The 18,184-nt window shown below is 37.6% G+C and overlaps 1 protein-coding gene across 1 annotated transcript in view; it reads left to right on the forward strand.

Annotated features, from left to right (window-relative positions):
* DNAI4 (dynein axonemal intermediate chain 4) overlaps positions 1–18,184 on the forward strand; it is a 66,210-nt gene that overhangs the window by 40,961 nt on the left and 7,065 nt on the right. The window contains exons 10-14 of the mRNA XM_074221242.1: positions 1,271–1,357; positions 5,954–6,105; positions 12,952–13,109; positions 14,105–14,226; positions 17,159–17,257. Of these exons, the coding sequence (XP_074077343.1) occupies positions 1,271–1,357; positions 5,954–6,105; positions 12,952–13,109; positions 14,105–14,226; positions 17,159–17,257 (618 nt within the window). The remainder of the gene's footprint in view (positions 1–1,270; positions 1,358–5,953; positions 6,106–12,951; positions 13,110–14,104; positions 14,227–17,158; positions 17,258–18,184) is intronic.

The raw sequence follows: 18,184 nt of genomic DNA on the forward strand, positions 1-18,184 counted from the left end.
AATAAACATCTTTTAGTTCCATCCAACTGATTATTCTTTCATGGTAACTTTGTAAACTGACCTTATTTCAAGTATGTAAAAGAGGTACTTCTCATTTGTTGAGGGGATTTGGCAGAGTTCTGGGTCTTGACAATCCCACAGAATGAACACAATATATACATATATATATATATATATGTTATACACACATATATATATATATGTTATACATATATATATGTTATACACATAGGTTTTTTTTTTTTTAATTTTGACTGTGCCTTAGGCAAGCAAGAAAGAGGAGAAGAGAATTTTTGCCAAGCAGAAACAGCTAAGCAGGCTGAAGAATTTGAAGAATCAGAAATTATAGAGGAAGAGCCTGTGGAAACTACAGAAGAACCCGTCCCCCCGAATTTAGAACGACTGTGGTCATTTTCTTGTGACCTAACCAAAGGGCACAACGTGAGCAGTATGGCTTGGAATAAAGCCAATCCAGTAAGTTAGTGCCACCATCTTTGAAATTCATCTCTAGATGTAAGGGTTCAAAATCAAGCATTCTTGGCTTCCAACCTCCAGCAAGAAGGAAGATGGGCAAGTCCCCCAGGGCTAAGAAGCTGCTAGAACCCCATGAAAAAATTCCCAGCAGGATCTTCTTTTTTCCTTCCTTCCTTCCTTCCTTCCTTCCTTCCTTCCTTCCTTCCTTCCTTCCTTCCTTCCTTCCTTCCTTCCCTCCCTCCCTCCCTCCCTCCCTTCCTTCCCTCCCTTCCTCTCCTTCCTTCCTTCCTTCCTTCCTTCCTTCCTTCCTTCCTTCCTTCCTTCCTTCCTTCCTTCCTTCCTTCCTTCCTCTCCTTCCTTTCTTTCTTTCTTTCTTTCTTTCTTTCTTTTCTTTCCTTTTCTTTTCTTTCTTTCTTTCTTTCTTTCTTGGTTTTACTTTTTACCTTTAAAAATTATTTAGTATTTTATTTTCTCCCATATACATAAAAACAATTTTTTTAGGTTTTTTTTTGCAAGGCAATGGGGTTAAGTGGCTTGCCCGAGGCCACACAGCTAGGTAATTATTAAGTGTATGAGTTCGGATTTGAACTCAGGTACTCCCAACTCCAGGGTCAGTGCTTTATCCATTGTGCCACCTAGCTGCCCCTTCAAAACAATTCTTTTTACTTTTTTTAGTTTGTTTTTAGTTTGTTTTTTTTTTTTTTTGGTCAGAACAGTTCTTAAAAAGAGTCATGCATTTGGTCTAATTTCTGGACTAGCTGGATGCTGATTTTCAATCTTTCCTTCTGGTTTTCAGGACCTTTTGGCTGTTGGTTATGGCCAGTTCGGCTTTAGAGATCAGAAGAGAGGAATGGCTTGCTGTTGGTCATTAAAGAATCCTATGGTAAAACCAGGGCTAAGAAAAATATTATTTGCTTTATTAAAAGTTTACATCATTGTTATGATCAAAATATTAAAAATATCGACTTATATTAATTTTTTGTGAATGAAATTCCTAATAATTGAAATGATTTTATATTTTTTCATAAAGCAACTTGTTTATTTTTCCTAATCTATGCTAACTGTAGAAGTCAAATGATGTCATTGAAAGTCAAATTTCTTTTAAGATTGGGTTTCTTTGGTCCTCTTGTGGTCTTCTTGCTCTATCTTGGTTTCCCTTTTGATTCAGCTACTTAGCAATAAAATAGATTCAGGTGATGATTTTAAGTTTAATGAATTTGTCTCAAAAGAATCTTAAGATTTGTTAGGAAAGGAGCCACAATGCCCTCCAATGCCCTCCAATACATCATTTGAGGAGGATTTTTAGCTTTGAATCCAATTTGAAAAGGATTTGCAAGAGGCTGAAAACCATGATCGTTGCTGTTATTGTCATATTCAGCCCTGACCCCATTTGAGGTTTTCTTGTCAAAGATATTGGAGTGGTTTGCCATTTCCTGCTGCAGCTCATTTTGCAAATGAGGAAACTGAGATAGGCAGGCTAGTTATTTTTATCCTCACTCACCTTTTTTGAATAATAATGAAGTTCCTCTTATTTTTGCATCATCCCCTTGCTGGGTCTTTTCTAAAATAATCCCTCGGGGCTTTCAAGATTATATGGCTTTCCCAGAGATTCTTTCTGTGGGTCCTTCCTCTGGTCTGGTCATTTTTTCCATATACTTGATCTTTTTTTGTTTTTGTTTTTTGTTTTATTTTTTTTTAGGTTTTTGCAAGGCAAATGGGGTTAAGTGACTTGCCCAAGGCCACACAGCTAGGTAATTATTAAGTGTTTGAGACTGGATTTGAACCCAGGTACTCCTGACTCCAGGGCCGGTGCTTTATCCACTACGCCACCTAGCCGCCCTTGTTTTTATTTTTTTAAGACAATGCCTAAGGTACACAGGTAATTATTATTAGGTATCTGAGTCTGGATTTGAAGACAGGTCCTCTTGACTCCAGGGCCAGTGCTCTATCCAATATACCACCTAGCTGCCCCTACTTGATCTTCTTCTGTGCTTATGGGTCACTCATAGAGACAGGAGAAGAAGGTAGGTACTTTTCTGATACTACAATTCTCTTTTTCATTATGTGATGTTGCTTCTAGGTGTAACCAAAGCCCTGAGCTTTACCAGAGAATTGACCCTATAAGACTCATTAGAAGTGAAGGGGGAAGTCCCAGTTCCGATGCTCCTTGGGTTTATCAACTCTTGACTTGAATAAGAGCTGCCATTTTGGTATAGGGCCCCTCTGATATGGTCCAAGAACAACTAGATAGATGCTATCCGTTTGCTTGACTAGCTTGTCCTAGGAGGTCCTTCCCATTGTCCCCAGCATCCCATGCTTCCATAGTGGCCATCCACTTCCATTGAGACTTAGAAGTTTGACCATCGTTAACTACAGATGCTTGCTGAGTCTGGGCCAATAGGTCTAGGGGCTAACACATTTCCACATGGTGACCTCAATGCCACACTAAGACCTCTCCCCTCATTCCTTTAAAACTAAGGCTCTCAATCCATAGGCCTATATATTTAGGACTAGAGGGTACCATAGAGGCCCAATCCCCTTGCCCCATTTTGCAATTGAGATAACTGAAGTTCATGGGTTACTCAGATAGTGAATTGAAGAGCCTGCCTTCTACCCAGGTCCAGTGAAATCCATATTCATTACTGCCCTCTCTAGCTGCTGCCTGTCTGTTCCCTGGTTTCTTAGAACCTGAGCAATGTATTCCCTCTTTAGAGTCTTTTTAAGGCTGTGTAAAAACACATTTCCCTTTCCATTTGATTTTTCAACTTCACTCATTCCCTTGGTGAGCAGAACCAGGTAATACAAATTACTCTGTCATTTAGAAAAGGCTCAAGATTGTTTTAGGACCAGAGTTTGGAGACACTGCCAGAATCCTGCCATAATAACCAATGATCCTGTCTTCATCACAGAATCTTCCAGTTTGTTCTGGAATGTTTGATGGACACAGTTGTGTTCCAGACCCACGTTGGCCTTGGATGATGTATTGTGACTGGTGAAAGCAGTTTCATTTGGGTTTGCAGGTGATTTCTTTGCATCCATCAAATTTCAGAATCAAGTTTAATATCTTTTCCTTTTCCATTTCCCATTTTGGAGCATCCGTGACTCATTTGAACAGATTGTACAGAAGCTCTTGTAAGCAGTGACTTTTTCTCATTTTTATCCTTCAGATTTGACATTAATACTAATGTTCTAGACAGTCAATGCCAACGAGCTTCTCCAAACCATTCCATTATATACTTGCAATGCTCAGAATTTAATTCAACTTGGCCTCTGCACAGATTGGCCCCTTGTCTGGAATGCATTCCTTCTTCCCCTGCTCCTCTGAAAAGCCTTCATTTTCTTTGAAGTTCAATGAAAATCAGAAGTCTGTCTTGTTCTTCACAATAGCCAGTACCTCCCAACCCCCCCCCCCAATTATTTTGTATTTACTTCTTCTCTGGTTTACTTTTCCATCCATTTCTATGAGTACCTGGCTGCTAAATAAAATAAATATTTCCCGAGGGCAAGGGTTGTTTCCCTTTTATATACCTAGCTCTTAATAAATGTTTGTTGATTGGTTAGTTGAGCGAAAGGAGGACATGATAATTATATTTTATAATCAATAAACTATTATTATGTTAATGTGTAATAATGATTGTGGTAGAAAAAAACCAAACATTCTTGTTTAAGAACCTGAAGAGTCTCCAAGTTAAAAACCTCACATTTCTGTCTTGTGAATACTTTCAAGACAAGATGTGGGAAGCTTTAGCATGGCAAGCCCAGAATAGCACAAGAAAATGAAATGCTGATATCCCTGAAGATTAGAAATAGTTGATTACTGATATGTAAAATTCCGTGATTCTGAAGAAGAAAAAAACAAACCTTGAATGCCTCTGTAATAGAGGAGAAGCACAATTTCATAAAGGCTCTTTTCCAACAAGGTGGTTCTCATGGCAAGTTCAGTCTTGGCCAGATAGGACCAGAAAGATGACTGGTTTTAGTTACTGTCTTGGTCCTTTTCCAATGTCTCCTCTCTAAGTCATACCTGTTCCTAGGTGCAGTTCTAGATGCAATGATTTCACTAAAGCCTTGACTGAGAAGAAACCTCCTTTTCTTTGCTCCAAACTTTTGTATTCACTCTTTTATTTTTAAAGATTTTATTTAGAGTTTTCCCATTTTCCTCCAATCTTAATTCCCTCCCCCACCCCCCACAGAAGGCAATTTGCCAGTCTTTACATTGTGTCTATGGTCTTTGTATTCACTCTTCACCTCCACTTCACAGAACCCCCTGCCTTTTTCCTTCAAAGTTCAACTAAAGCTTCATTTTTGACCTGAAGTCTTTCCTGATTATTCAGTTGCCTGTTCCCCTACATCCCCCTAAACGATCTTTTACTAGTTTTATCTCTTGATGTAGGTATCCAGCATCTCAAGGGCATTCTCTCTTCATTTTGGCATTTGTTTTTCTAATGTTGAGCACATATTAGGCTATTAAGAAATGCTTCTGGACTCATTGACTTGCAGTAGGAAGAAAGTAATTACTTTGATTTATAGGAAGCTTGTGATATTGGTAGGGACAGTTAAGGCATAATGGGAGGTAGTCACCTGTTTTTGAGGGTTGGTGAACTCTAGATTGTCATTTCAGAAGAGGTGGACAGAAGCAGGGAGTGTGGGACTGGCAGAAATAGTGAGCTCTGTTTGGAACATGTTGAGTTTGTGATGCCTTTATCGTTCAAAATGCATCATTGATAACATGGGAAAGAAGATATTTTCAAAACTTTAGAATAATACATAGAATGACCTGACACATTGTGGTTAATAAATGGAATAGAATGTTCTTGTTTGCCGGAAGATTGAGGACATAGATGATTTGAAAGAGGCATGACAAACTAGTGTGAATTGAAGAATAATCCATTCTGTAACACTGATATTCTAAAAATAAACCATTTTGAAGACTTAAATAAACTGATGATGAATGAAATGAGCAGAGCTAACAACAAAATTGAAAAAGCAACTTTGAAAGTTGTTAGAACTCTTGTCAATCCAATGACCCTCTATGAAGCTAGAGAATCAATAATGACACATGCTAACTCCCTACTAACAAAGGGTGCTGAATGAAACATTTCATTAACTCTTTTTAAGCAAGATCATGAAAGGATTTGTTTTGCTGAGCTAGTCATACTTTTACAAGAAATTAGCCTTTCAATTTTGCTTCCTTTGTCTTTTTATTGTCTTTCCTTCCTTCCTTCCTTCCTTCCTTCCTTCCTTCCTTCCTTCCTTCCTTCCTTCCTTCCTTCCTTCCTTCCTTCCTTCCTTCTTTCCTTTCTTCCTTCTGGAGTGGGAAGGTGGTAAGTAGAAAAAAATAGATTTTTGTTCATTTTTTTAAAACGTGATTAAAAAAACTAGAGTAATTTTCTATCTGCCAATTTTTTGAAATTTAGCTAGTAGTTGGTGATAAGAACTATAATTGCCTAAAGCACAGCCTTGTTTTCTTTTTACTCAGTGGCCAGAACGTGTTTATCCAAGTATCTATGGGGTGACATCTTTGGATTTCTCTATAGTATGCCCGAACCTTCTAGCTGTTGGATTTTACAATGGTACCATAGCCATCTACAATGTGCAGAGCAACAGTACTGTTCCCGTCCTGGATAGCAGGTGAGATTCTGGGAAGGGTTTACTCTTAGTTTATGCAGCAGGAGAAGTTTGCCCTTAATCTAAATGAATGAGTCAACATTGAAGATCCTAGTTGGGGTCCTCCAAAACTCAGGTTATGGAGGTATTTGGATGTATAATACACATTTTATATTTCACTCTGCCAAAACTTCTTTTATTTTTTAGTGTAAGAAGTCATCTGACTTCATTTTTTGAAAATGTTAATTTATTTTTGAATTTTACAATTTTTTCCCCTAATCTTGCTTCCCTCCCCACCCCACAGAAGGCAGTCTGTTAATCTTGCTATACATTGATCTAAGTTGAATGTGTTGAGAGAGAAATCATATCCTTAAGATAAAAAAAATAAGAGCAAAATTACATAACAAGATTATCGTTTTTTTAATTAAAAGTAATATAGTCTTTGTCTTTGTTCAAACTCCACAACTCTTTCTCTGGATACAGATGGTATTCACCATTGCAGATACTCCAAAATTGTGCTCAATTGTTGCACTGATGGAATGAGCAAGTCCATTGAGATTGATCATCACCCCCATGTTGCTGTTATAGTGTACAGTGTTTTCTCTGGTTCTGTTCCTCTTGCTCAGCATCAGTTCATGCAAGTTCTTCTAGGCTTCCCTGAATTCCCATCCTTCCTGGTTTCTAATAGAACAATAGTACTCCATCACATACATATACCACAATTTGTTAAGCCATTCCCCAAGTGAAGGACATTCCTTCAATTTCCATTTCTTTGCCACCACAAACAGGGCTGCTATGAATATTTTTGTACAAGTGATAGTTTTACCATTTTTCATAATCTCTTCAGGGTATAGACCTAGTAGTTGTATTGCTGGATTAAAGGGGATGCACATTTTTGTTACCCTTTGGGCATAATTCCAGATTGCTCTCCAGAAAGGTTAGATGAGTTCACAGCTCCACAAACAATGTAATAGTATTCCAGATTTCCCACATCCCTCCCAGCATTGATCATTGTCCTTTCTGGTCATAATGGCCAGTCTGAGAGGTATGAGGTGATACTTCAGAGATGCTTTAATTTGCATGTCTCTAATAAGTAGTGATTTAGAGCAATTTTTCATATGACTATGGATCACTTTGATTTTCTCATCGGTAAATTGCCTCTGCATATCCTTTTACCATTTCTCACTTGGGGGATGACTTGGTTTTTTTTTTTTTATAAATTTGACTCAATTCTCTGTATATTTTAGAAATGAGTCCTTTGTCAGAAACACTAGTTGTAAAAATTGTTTCCCAGTTTACCACATTTCTTTTGATCTTGGTTACAGTGGTTTTGTCTGTGCAAAAGCTCTTTAAATGTAATTGAAATTATCTAGTTTGTTTTTAATGATGTTCTCCATCTCTTCCTTGGTCATAAACTGCTTCCCTGTCCATAGATCCATTGATCTCCTCATTTTTTGCCAAAGCTTCTTAGCACTAAGCTAGAAGGGGTCACCATTGAGTTAGATGAATACTAAGGCTAGATTGTGTAATGACCTGAAAATTAGGATTATGAATTTGATAGAATAATTTCTGCCTGGATTAACCTATTCATCTGAAAACATCTGGAGAAAAAAGTATCAATATTGTTAAGGGGTCCTTTAAAAGGTTATGAATCTATGAACAGCAAGTAGATCAGAGAACTATTTGAGATCTCAACTAAAATCTTACCAGACACTGAGTCTAAGTGGACTTCTAGAACCAGCCCAGAGTCTACACTGACCAGCATTCATTCCGTGTAGACCTTTTCCACATCAAGACCAGAAATAGGAAGAGTCAGGTCTGATCTCCCTTCCAGGAATTCTGGCTCACTTTGAAGTTCAAAGATTTTATTTTTATCTGTCAAAGAATTTGGAGTAGAGGGGGAAACCAAAGTAATGAAAAACTCTTCACTATGAGAGGAAGAGAAGAGGAAGGACTCATTGATTTACTTGGGAAGGGAGCTAAAGTGATGGAGTAACTTCTGGAAGAAATGCAATGAACTCTTCACCTTGCTCCCTAAAAAAAATCTCCACACTTAATCCTATTGCCTTGCAAAAAACAAACATAAAATCTCCAAAAAAGATCAAGAAAATCCTGATTAGAAAATTCAAGAGAAAGTGTAAGGAGTTATTTTTGCCAGGCCAGGTAGAGAGAGAGAGAGAGAGAGAGAGAGAGAGAGAGAAGCAAAAAGGTCTGAGAGCACTGGAATGGGGTCTGATCAGGCACAACACTGAGGAATACTTTTGTTGACAGAGATACAGGGATTTAGGGTCCCAGACCCAGCAGAAAGAGGTTTAAACTCATGTCCAGTTCAGGAATAGGTACCAATGGGCAACTTTGTGATTCACTGAGTCACAGATTCAGGACAGCCTGAAGAGGGGGTCTGGGCCCAGGGGTGACCCACCCCTTCTCCAGGGTAAGGAGCAATTGTAGTCATGGGCCTGGGGCTGTTACTGAGAAGAAATGGTTCATAAGAAAGCAATAGCAGAATGATTCAGGTGACCCCAGGAACAAAGCAGAGAGGGGGTGTCTTCAATTCCATCTTCTAGCCCAGTCAGTAGTATGCAGAAGAATAACCAGGGCAGCAATCTTAGACCAAAAAGAAGCCTATACTTCTGCTACTTCAGTGGCTGAGTCCCACAGCAGTCCAGTGTTAGGTAGACCCAAACCCAGGTCAAGAGTTTACAGAACAGAGGGGTCAGTGATCATACTTCCATCATCAGTCCATTTTTGGAACACTGAAAGCCTGTGAGTCCCAAGCATCAGCTATCCCTGAGAGCCTGGAATAACAACAGGAGGAGTGAAACGATAAGAATAGTCCAGGGAAGATCTGTGCAGAGTCCAGCACTTGGATCAAGTCCAAAGTCAGGAAACAAGCTGGAAGAATGAGAAAAACAAACGAAAAAAAATCCCACCATAAAGAGTGGTCATGTTGACAGGAAGCACAAGCCACAAATTCAGAAGAGAATGACTTCAAATCATCCATAAGAAATACTTCCAAGAAAGACAAGGCATGACCATGATTTCAAGTATAATTTCTAGGTGAGGAAGAATTTTTTAAAAAGTTTTAAAATCCGTTTTTTAGTTTTTCTCTTTTTATGGAATATGAACATCAGAGGAAAAAGTGGAAAAGAAATGAAAGCTACAGAGGAACAAAACCTTGCCCAAACAGTAAACTTCCTGAAATTATTAATGCACAATGAAAAATATTATCTAAGATAAACTCAAAAGAGAGAAAAATAATTATCTTATAACAAAAGTAAACCTATCAAAGAAAAGGGGGGAAAAAGAATTATTGAGCCACTTGAAAGTCATAACTGAAAAAAAGAAAATAGATGTATTTCTTTTTTTAAATTTATTTTTATTAAAGATATTATTTTAGTTTTACAATTTTCCCCCCAATCTTACTTCCCTCCCATCCCATGGAAAGCAATCTGTCAGTCTTTACTTTGTTTCCATGTTGTACCTTGATCCAAATTGGGTGTGATGAGAGAGAAATCATGTCCTTAAAGAAGAGACAAGAATTCTAAGAGGTAACAAGATCAGACAATAAGATATCTGTTTTTTTTCTAAATTAAAGGGAATAGTCCTTGAACTTTGTTCAAACTCCACAGTTCTTTCTCTGGATACAGATGGTATTCTCCATCGCAGACAGCCCAAAATTGTTCCTGATTATTGCCCTGATGGAATGAGCAAATCCATTAAGGTATCAACCCCCCATGTTGCTGTTAGGGTGTACAGTGTTTTTCTGGTTCTGCTCATCTCACTCAGCATCAGTTCATGCAAATCCCTCCAGGCTTCCCTGAATTCCCATCCCTTCTGGTTTCTAATAGAATAATAATGTTCCATGACATACATATACCACAGTTTGCTAAGCCATTCCCCAATTGAAGGACATTTACTTGATTTCCAATTCTTTGCCACCACAAATAGGGCTGCTATGAATATTTTTGTACAAGTGATGTTTTTACCCTTTATCATCATCTCTTCAGGATATAGACCCAGTAATGGTATTGCTAGGTCAAAGGGTATGCACATAAAATAGATGTATTTCATGAAATATTAATGCTGCCTAGATCTTTTAGAACCAGAGGCAAAGTGGAAATAGAAATAATCTACTAATCACCTTTTAAAGGAACCCCCCCGACTAAAACTTACAGATATTGTAGGGGAAGTATAGAGGTTCCAGGGCAAAAACTGCCAGTAGCCAAAAAGAAAGAATTCAAAAGACCAAGGAGCCACAATTAGGGACACTCAAGATTTAGAGGCTACCAATATAAAGAAGCAGAGAGCTTGGATTACAATAATTAGAAGGTAAAGGATACAGGTTTACAGTCAAGAATAATAACTTATTAAGTAAAATTGAATATAATCCTTTTGGGAAAATGATCTTTTCATGAAAGAGAGGACTTCTAAGCATTCCTAATGAAAAGAGTAAAACTTCAGAGAAATACTAAAATGCTAAAACAGAAAAAAACAGAAAAACTTTTTAAAGTCTGTATAAACTATATCATGAGGGACCAAACAAGGATAACCTGTTTACATTCAAATATTATGGTGAGATGATATATCTGTGTCCCTCTGAACTCTGTAATCATCAAGGGTCATAGAGGGAAGAGGTTCTGTCCTGTGTTGTTGATTTTAAAGCGACTATAGAGAGGAGGTGAAGGAGAATACTTGGATGATGGGAAAGGAATACAAGAGAAAATCATCTCACATAATTGGGGGTGCCCAGTAGAAATCTATAAAAACTATAAGGAAGGCACAGGGGAATAAGGGACACTTTAATCTGGCTCATCTAAATTGGTTAAAAGAAGGAAGAATACACACACACACACACACACACACACACACACACAGAGATGGGTACAGAAATATATTTCACTCCACAGAAGAATATGAGGGAAAAAGGAGGTCAATTTAACAAGGAATGAAACAAAACAAATTTCTAACCAAAATAAATTCTAAAGACAAACTATATAAAAATATTTATAGATCTTCTTGAGGTTGCAAAGAATTGGCATCTAAGTCAGTGCTCATCAATTGGGAAGTGGCTGAATAAGTTATGGTATTTAAATGTGATAGAATAAGAAATAATTTTGGGAATAGTTTCAGAGAAATCTGGGAAATGCAAAGTGTAAAATGAGGTAAATAGAACTTGAACAAGTTATTTATATATTTAAATATATTTATATATATATATGAAATAAATACACATTTAGTATATAGTTGTTCATATGTACATATGTAATATTATAAGTTAATTCTATAATAGTAAACAAGCATACCAAACATAAATAGTATGCATTTTGATACATGACCAGTATTAACATTTATTTTGCTTCACTGTATGTTTGTAATAGGCTTTATTTTTCATTGGCTCTCAATTTGTGTGGCAGAGAAGAGGGTAGGGAGGTGGAGGGAGAGAAGACAGGTTCTTTGCTGATTGAAAAATAATGTAATTTTAAAAATAGATATCATGTTCACTAGAATGGCAAAATATATTAAAAAAAAGTAAAGATCCATTGTTAGTGGATGGAGACAGTTATCATGCATTTTGAATCAACAACTTCATTCTGAGGACTCTTCTACAAACATGAGAAGACAAAAGGCACCCATCTCAGCACAGATATTTCTAGCTGTTCTATTTGCTGTAGTAAAACACTGCAAACAAACTCTTGGAAGATGGTAGAGTCTCTTGTGGTAGAGTATGACGGAGGAAATTAACATCACAAGATCTATGGTTATATTCATTAAACTAGATTTTTCTGAAAAAGAAACAAAGGGAAGAAAATCGGACCAAATTTGAGAGAATTTCTGGCATGTTTGGCAAATGACATAAAGCATCTTCTTTACTTCTTTGTTGATTCTTTTGGTTCTACTTTGTTACATCTCAGGGAACCTGGGAGGTAGGATTTTAACCCTTGTTTTCACATTTATTGGATTATTTTGTGGAAAGCTTTTTGGAAAATTTATTTTAAAACCATATAATGGTAGAATTATGACTTGGAGGTGATTTAACATTAAACATTTATTATGTGCCAATAATTTTGATAAAGATGGGGAATATGGGGGCGGCTAGGTGGTGCAGTGAATAGAGCACCGGCCCTGAAGTCAGGAGGACCTGAGTTCAAATCTGACTCAGACACTTAATAAACCACGTAACCCCATTTGTCTTGGCCAAAAACCTAAAAAAAAAAAAGATGGGGTAATATGAATAAACACAATGAAGAAAGACAATCCCTTACCTTCAGATGCTCATGTTCTAACAGCACATAAAAGGGAGCTCAAAGGGTAGAGAGGGAAGGGAGAGTGGCAGGGAATAGTAGAGAAAAAGACTGCAGTCAGAAGCAAAATTCAGAGAGGAATGAAGGCAGAAACATGGCTGGTGGGGTCACTTTCCTTAAAATGGATGGGATGGTCTAAGAGGAGTTCACTGATTAGAGGAAGGGACCCCAGGAATGGAGTGATCTTTTAGGGTGAGAAGAAGCCAATTAATTAAATTCAAATAAGTTTTCCAGCCTCCAAATTAGGTACCAGGCAATGATTTCTTTAAAAATGGCCTTAGTAACTATGAATACCCAATAAGAAGGATTTGCAATTTACCTTCATAGAATGAAACCTCTTCCCCCATGTTCCTAATAAAATCAAGGCTCCCTGAATGATGTCCATATGAAAAATAAAAGCTAAAGAAGATATGATCTTGGATGCATGCTACAAAGTAATCCCAATTCCCAATCTTCACAATATTATCATTTAAGTGGGATATTCTCCTCCAAGTTGCTGGACTATGTGCTCTCTAGGGTAATTTATCTATAAACATCTTACTTTTGGTCTATTCTTGTATTTTAGTGAATCTCTTCATAAGCACATTGGACCAGTTTGGCAAATTCAATGGGTAGAGCAGGACAAAGGAACCATGGGTGAAGAAAGAAAGGAAATACTCGTTACTGTAGGGGCTGATGGAAGAATCTCGAAGTGGATTATACAGAAAGGATTGATTTGTCATGGTAAAATGAATTTCATTATTTTTGCATGCATGGAAACCTCTCTTTAAAAGCACCTACATGTGGTTCCCTGACCCTTCCTACTGGCATTTTAACTTAGCCACTTGTTAAAAATGAGAATTGTATGTCCCTGTGTCCTTAGCATGGGCGTGATGTTTCAGTCCTCAACATAGTAACTGCCATTTTCCTGTTACTTTTTTTTAAACATTTTTATTGATGACTGTAACACATTATAAATATAAACACACAAACCACCAACCATACTTCCTGGAAACGAAGCTAAGCAACCACACAAAATGATGTTGATGACTTTCAGCACGCATAACCAGGTATTTTTGGTGACTTATTTATTGGTTGATTGATTGAAAAGAACAGGAGAGCCATTTACCTAATGTGAACAAAGTGTCCCTAGAATTTGGATAAATCCAACATATCCAAGTCATTTGTCTTCTGCTTATAGTTCTCTAAAGAAGTGGAACTCACCATCTCCATAAGCAACCCATTTGACAGCTTAGATTGTTGGATCTAAAATAACTTCTATGAAACTTCCATTGTACTTCTGATTCTGCTCCCTGGGTCATCATCCTTTTATCCCATGCTAGCCCTTCAAATACTTGGACATCTCTCATGTCCTGCTTGAGTCTTTTCTTCTTTAGACTTCACATACTCAGTTTTTTTTTCAATAGATCCTCTTATGTCATGGACCCTTCATATCATGGTCAGACCCTTCACCCTCCTGGTATCATCTCTGGATGTTTTCCAATTTATCATTAAGCCATATCTCCAATAATTGAATACAGTAGATAAGGTCTGACAAGGGCAGAGTAAAGTAGAACTATTCCTGGAACCTCTGTTCCTCTTAATTCAGTCCAAAACCATGTTAGCATTTGTCCATTATTTTTAATGTGAGTTGTGTTGCTATTTAATGTCTTTATCTAGTCATGAGTATGTATATTATTATTTTGGATCTGCTTTTTTTCATTTTTTTAAAAATAAAGATTTGATGAAATTGAGAAGAACATCAAGTGATAGACTAAAAAAGCAAACTGAGAGAGAGAAGAAAGGTGAAGCTTTGATATCTCGGCAGGCTCCTGGAATGTGTTTTGCTTTCCACCCCAGGGTAGGATTCCTCAATCTGTTTTTAAAGAAGTTTACAGTTAAATATGAAATTATTTGAAGAATGAAAGAACATGAATATCAGTACCTATTTTGGCCTCATAATTAACACATTTATCAGACTCAGAGAGATGGAGTACCCAAAGACTCAGATATGCTCCCCTTCTCCCCTTTCAATTTGTACTAAGAAAAATATGCATATGCTTGAGTGGTAAAAGAAAGGTTCCATTATCTCCTTTCTTGGTTTTCTTGTCCTAGGATCTGCAGCCTTTAGTAAGTACTGCCATGTTGAGTACACCATAGCAATTGGCCAGACTTTAACCAAAGTTGAAGAGTACAAAAATCAAAATGATTCCTAAGCTCCTGGTGAATATAGGCCAGAGGCATGTCAAGGGAATAGATAATGAATGCTACTGTCTGCACTTCTCTCTGTCTCTCTCTCTCTATGTCTCTCTCTCTCTGTCTCTCTCTGTCCCTCTCTCATTCTCTCTGTGTCTCTATCTCTATCTTTGTCTTCCTCTCTCTCCCCACCCCCACTCCTCTCTCTCTCTCTCTCTCTCTCTCTCTCTCTCTCTCTCTCTCTCTCTCTCTCTGTCTCTCTCTGTCTCTGTCTCTCTCATTCTGTGTGTGTCTCTGTCTCTCTCTGTCTCTGTCTCTCTCTCTCTCTCTCTGTCTCTCTCTGTCTCTGTCTCTCTCATTCTGTGTGTGTCTCTGTCTCTCTCTGTCTCTCTCTCTCTCTCTCTCTCTCTCTCTCTCTCTCTCTCTCTCTCCCTCTCTCTCCCCCCACCCTCACTCCTGTTTGTCTCTTTCTCTGAAGATGGTTCCAATGAAGATGGACCTCTTCTTCCTAACTCATCTTCAACAGGTCTAGCTCTTCAACTCTGAGCAAGTAAATTTATCTCCTTGGGTCTTGGTTTGCTCTACTGTGAAATAAAGAGGTTGGGCTAAATGATCCCTGAGCTCCTTCCAGCTTCTGATTTGTGATCCTTTTAATGATCTAGTCTTAGAAGGATGCCTGAGCACCAAGAGGTTTTAAGTGACTTATTCCAATGGAGCCAAGTTATCAGATGAGCAGAATTGGTTATAGCAACTCAAGAAATTGTTTGCTAAAGTGTCTAGGAGTGACCCACTCTGATAAAATCACAGATTTTCTAAAATTTGGAAAATGTATTTTTGGTATCAGGGAAAACTCAGTCTCTATGAATGAACATAGTATAGAGTAGCTTCTATAGATACTTTTGCTTAGAAGGTAATGTTCTCACCAGAAACTCAGTAATCTAAATTACTTGTATGTTGTGCTTATCTTTTTAATTCAATTAAGCATGATATTATGGTATTTTATGTTTGGGGATTTCAAAATTCATGTGTATAATTGGAATTATTAAGATAAATCAAGATAGTATCTTCCATAGCCATCCATACTGGATGGACCAATTCTAGCTTTTATTTGTATCTAGGCATGTTTACCAAGAACAAATATTTACACTGCATAGATGTATGCCTATTTAAGGATAGACTGCTATGTTAAAATTTTACTACTGCAATCTGGGAAGTCACACTTGAACGGGTTGTACTGTATGCATTAATAGCTAGGAAACCAAGAGTTTATGTAATAGAGATATGAGAATTAGGGAAGACTGGGACCCCTTAATTTTTCTCTGCCACTGATTTATACTTGTTTCCTTTTTTTCTTTGACCTTAGAAATGTATGATCTATGATTTAATACTCCACATACCCTATCTTGGATCCAAATTGTTTACTTTTTTAAATTATGGCTTCTAATTTCCGTATGAACACTTTTTATAATGGATCACATGCAACTGAAGCCATAGAAGCCACTTTTAGAGATGGAGCACCAGGAAATCATTCAGAAGTAGCAGAAAATGAACCCTCTATACTCAGATGCTTATAATTGTACGTTAGCAAAGAACTTAAAACAAATGATGGGTCCAGTGATTGGAGCATAGCTAGAGGGAATGCAGGCCATAAGTTGAATAGAGTATTGCCTTAAGTGATGATAAATACAAAGACTTTAGGAATCTAGGGAAATATTTAGGCTATTCTATAATGTGGAAAAATAACCTTTGAAGCACCATATTCACAATTAGCTACACCTAGAAATGTTTGATCACAAAGATGAGAAGAAACTAGAGGGCTAGGCATTGCTAAGTGGTCATTGAGGTCATTATTGATGTTATTTTGTAATGTAAAGTTGATTGAGTAAAAAATGTTTTCAACAGAATTTTTAGTTTTTTCCACTTTTAAACGCTATAGTCTATCGTCTACACTCTACTCTACTCTATACATCATAGTATAAAGATGATTCTGGATTATCTAAAGATATTTTTAAAAAAGCAAAAATCTATTTTCTCTCATTTCCATTTACTCCCTCCCCTCTCTTACTGAAAAAAAGAAAAAAATAACTCTTTTAAACAAATATTTAGAGTCCAATAAAATAAATTTTGACATTGAACTTATTCCCAAAACATGTCTCTAGTTTCTTGAAGGTTATGTTAGAGAAGGATAAGATTTTTCTGGGCCACAAAGACTTTGAGGCCTGCTTCCTGTCAGATGATACAATAGACAGTAAGCTTCTTGACAGCAGGGGATGTTTCCATCTTGTCGTATTACCGGTGTCTCACACACATTCTAGGTACTTTGCTAAAGCCTTCCTAAGTTCAGAGAGATTTCACTGACATTTGGACCGAAGGTTGGTGAATTTGGAGGCTATACATAGCAACTTTCAGAGATCAGCCGCTAAGTCAAAGAAAGGTTAGGGCTACCCTCCATAACTCCTTAAAGTTTTTATGAATTGGGAATCTCTAGTAGATTTTAATATGCAGCCTAACTGGTCTGGCCTTCTTTTAACTTGGATTACAGTGGTCAAGGGTTAAGGATGTGCCACTGGTAAATCTATTTTACCCTCTCCTTGTAGGACACAAACATCTATCTGGCTGGTACAGAAGAAGGTCATATCCATAAATGCTCTTGTTCATATAATGAACAGTACCTGGATACCTACAAAGGTCACAGGGTGAGTTAAATTTTATCAGTGTAAAAATGATGGAGATGTCTAATTATCTGAAAGGAAGCCTCCTTGTGTGTAACCCACTAACTTAATCATATAACTCTATAACCCTGATGAAGCCTTTCTTCTTTGGAAGATGACTATAGGATCTGGGCCAAGGCTGACTCCTGATCAGCCTCCATGTGGGGTCCTGGGCCCCACCTAGTGCCTTGCTCTCCTCAGTATTCTATATGTGATCTCCACATCACAGCATGAAAATCCATCCACAGTGGAGATCTTGATTCATCTTGGGAGATACCTGGTCACCTTGTATGCCCAGAAATCTGCCACAGGTGTTCTGCTCAGCACACTGGGGATTTTCCTTTAGTATCTTGGCATGCCTGGCAGCCTGGGGGAGTATACAGATTACCAAGTGGTTATCCCTTGCTCTTTCTACCTGGACAATCCATCTTCTTTCCTGGTTACGCATTCCTCTGATGACACTCTTTATTGCACTTCACTTGTGTCATTCCTTATTTCTGATGAGGTCCTCTTTGTTCATGCCCCCATGCTCTTCTTACTGCCTTTTGGGTGAACCTCAGCATCCTTTCCAAGTAGACACCCCACACTTCATTTTGTGAATGACTTCTTATAGACTTATGGTGAAATGAACACCAGAGGGGTTGTGTCTAGCTCACAGATTTTTTTTCAATGGTTAGACAGCCGGAAGACTCGAGTTCAAATGTAGCTTCAGATGTTTACTGAGTGACTATTTTCCAATCACTTAAATTCTGTCTGCCTCAGTTTCTTTCTCTGTAAAAACTGGGAAACTAATAACCCCTATGGTCATGTAATGTTTGTGACTCAGTGACTCTCGGTGGCCCTGAGTGTTGACTTAATAAAATAGGGGCAGGGCACTTAAATTATGAATTTGAAAGATGGATGAGAACCTGT

The sequence above is a fragment of the Macrotis lagotis genome, chromosome 2 (assembly GCF_037893015.1).
Source record: "Macrotis lagotis isolate mMagLag1 chromosome 2, bilby.v1.9.chrom.fasta, whole genome shotgun sequence".
NCBI classification, from domain to species: domain Eukaryota; kingdom Metazoa; phylum Chordata; class Mammalia; order Peramelemorphia; family Peramelidae; genus Macrotis; species Macrotis lagotis.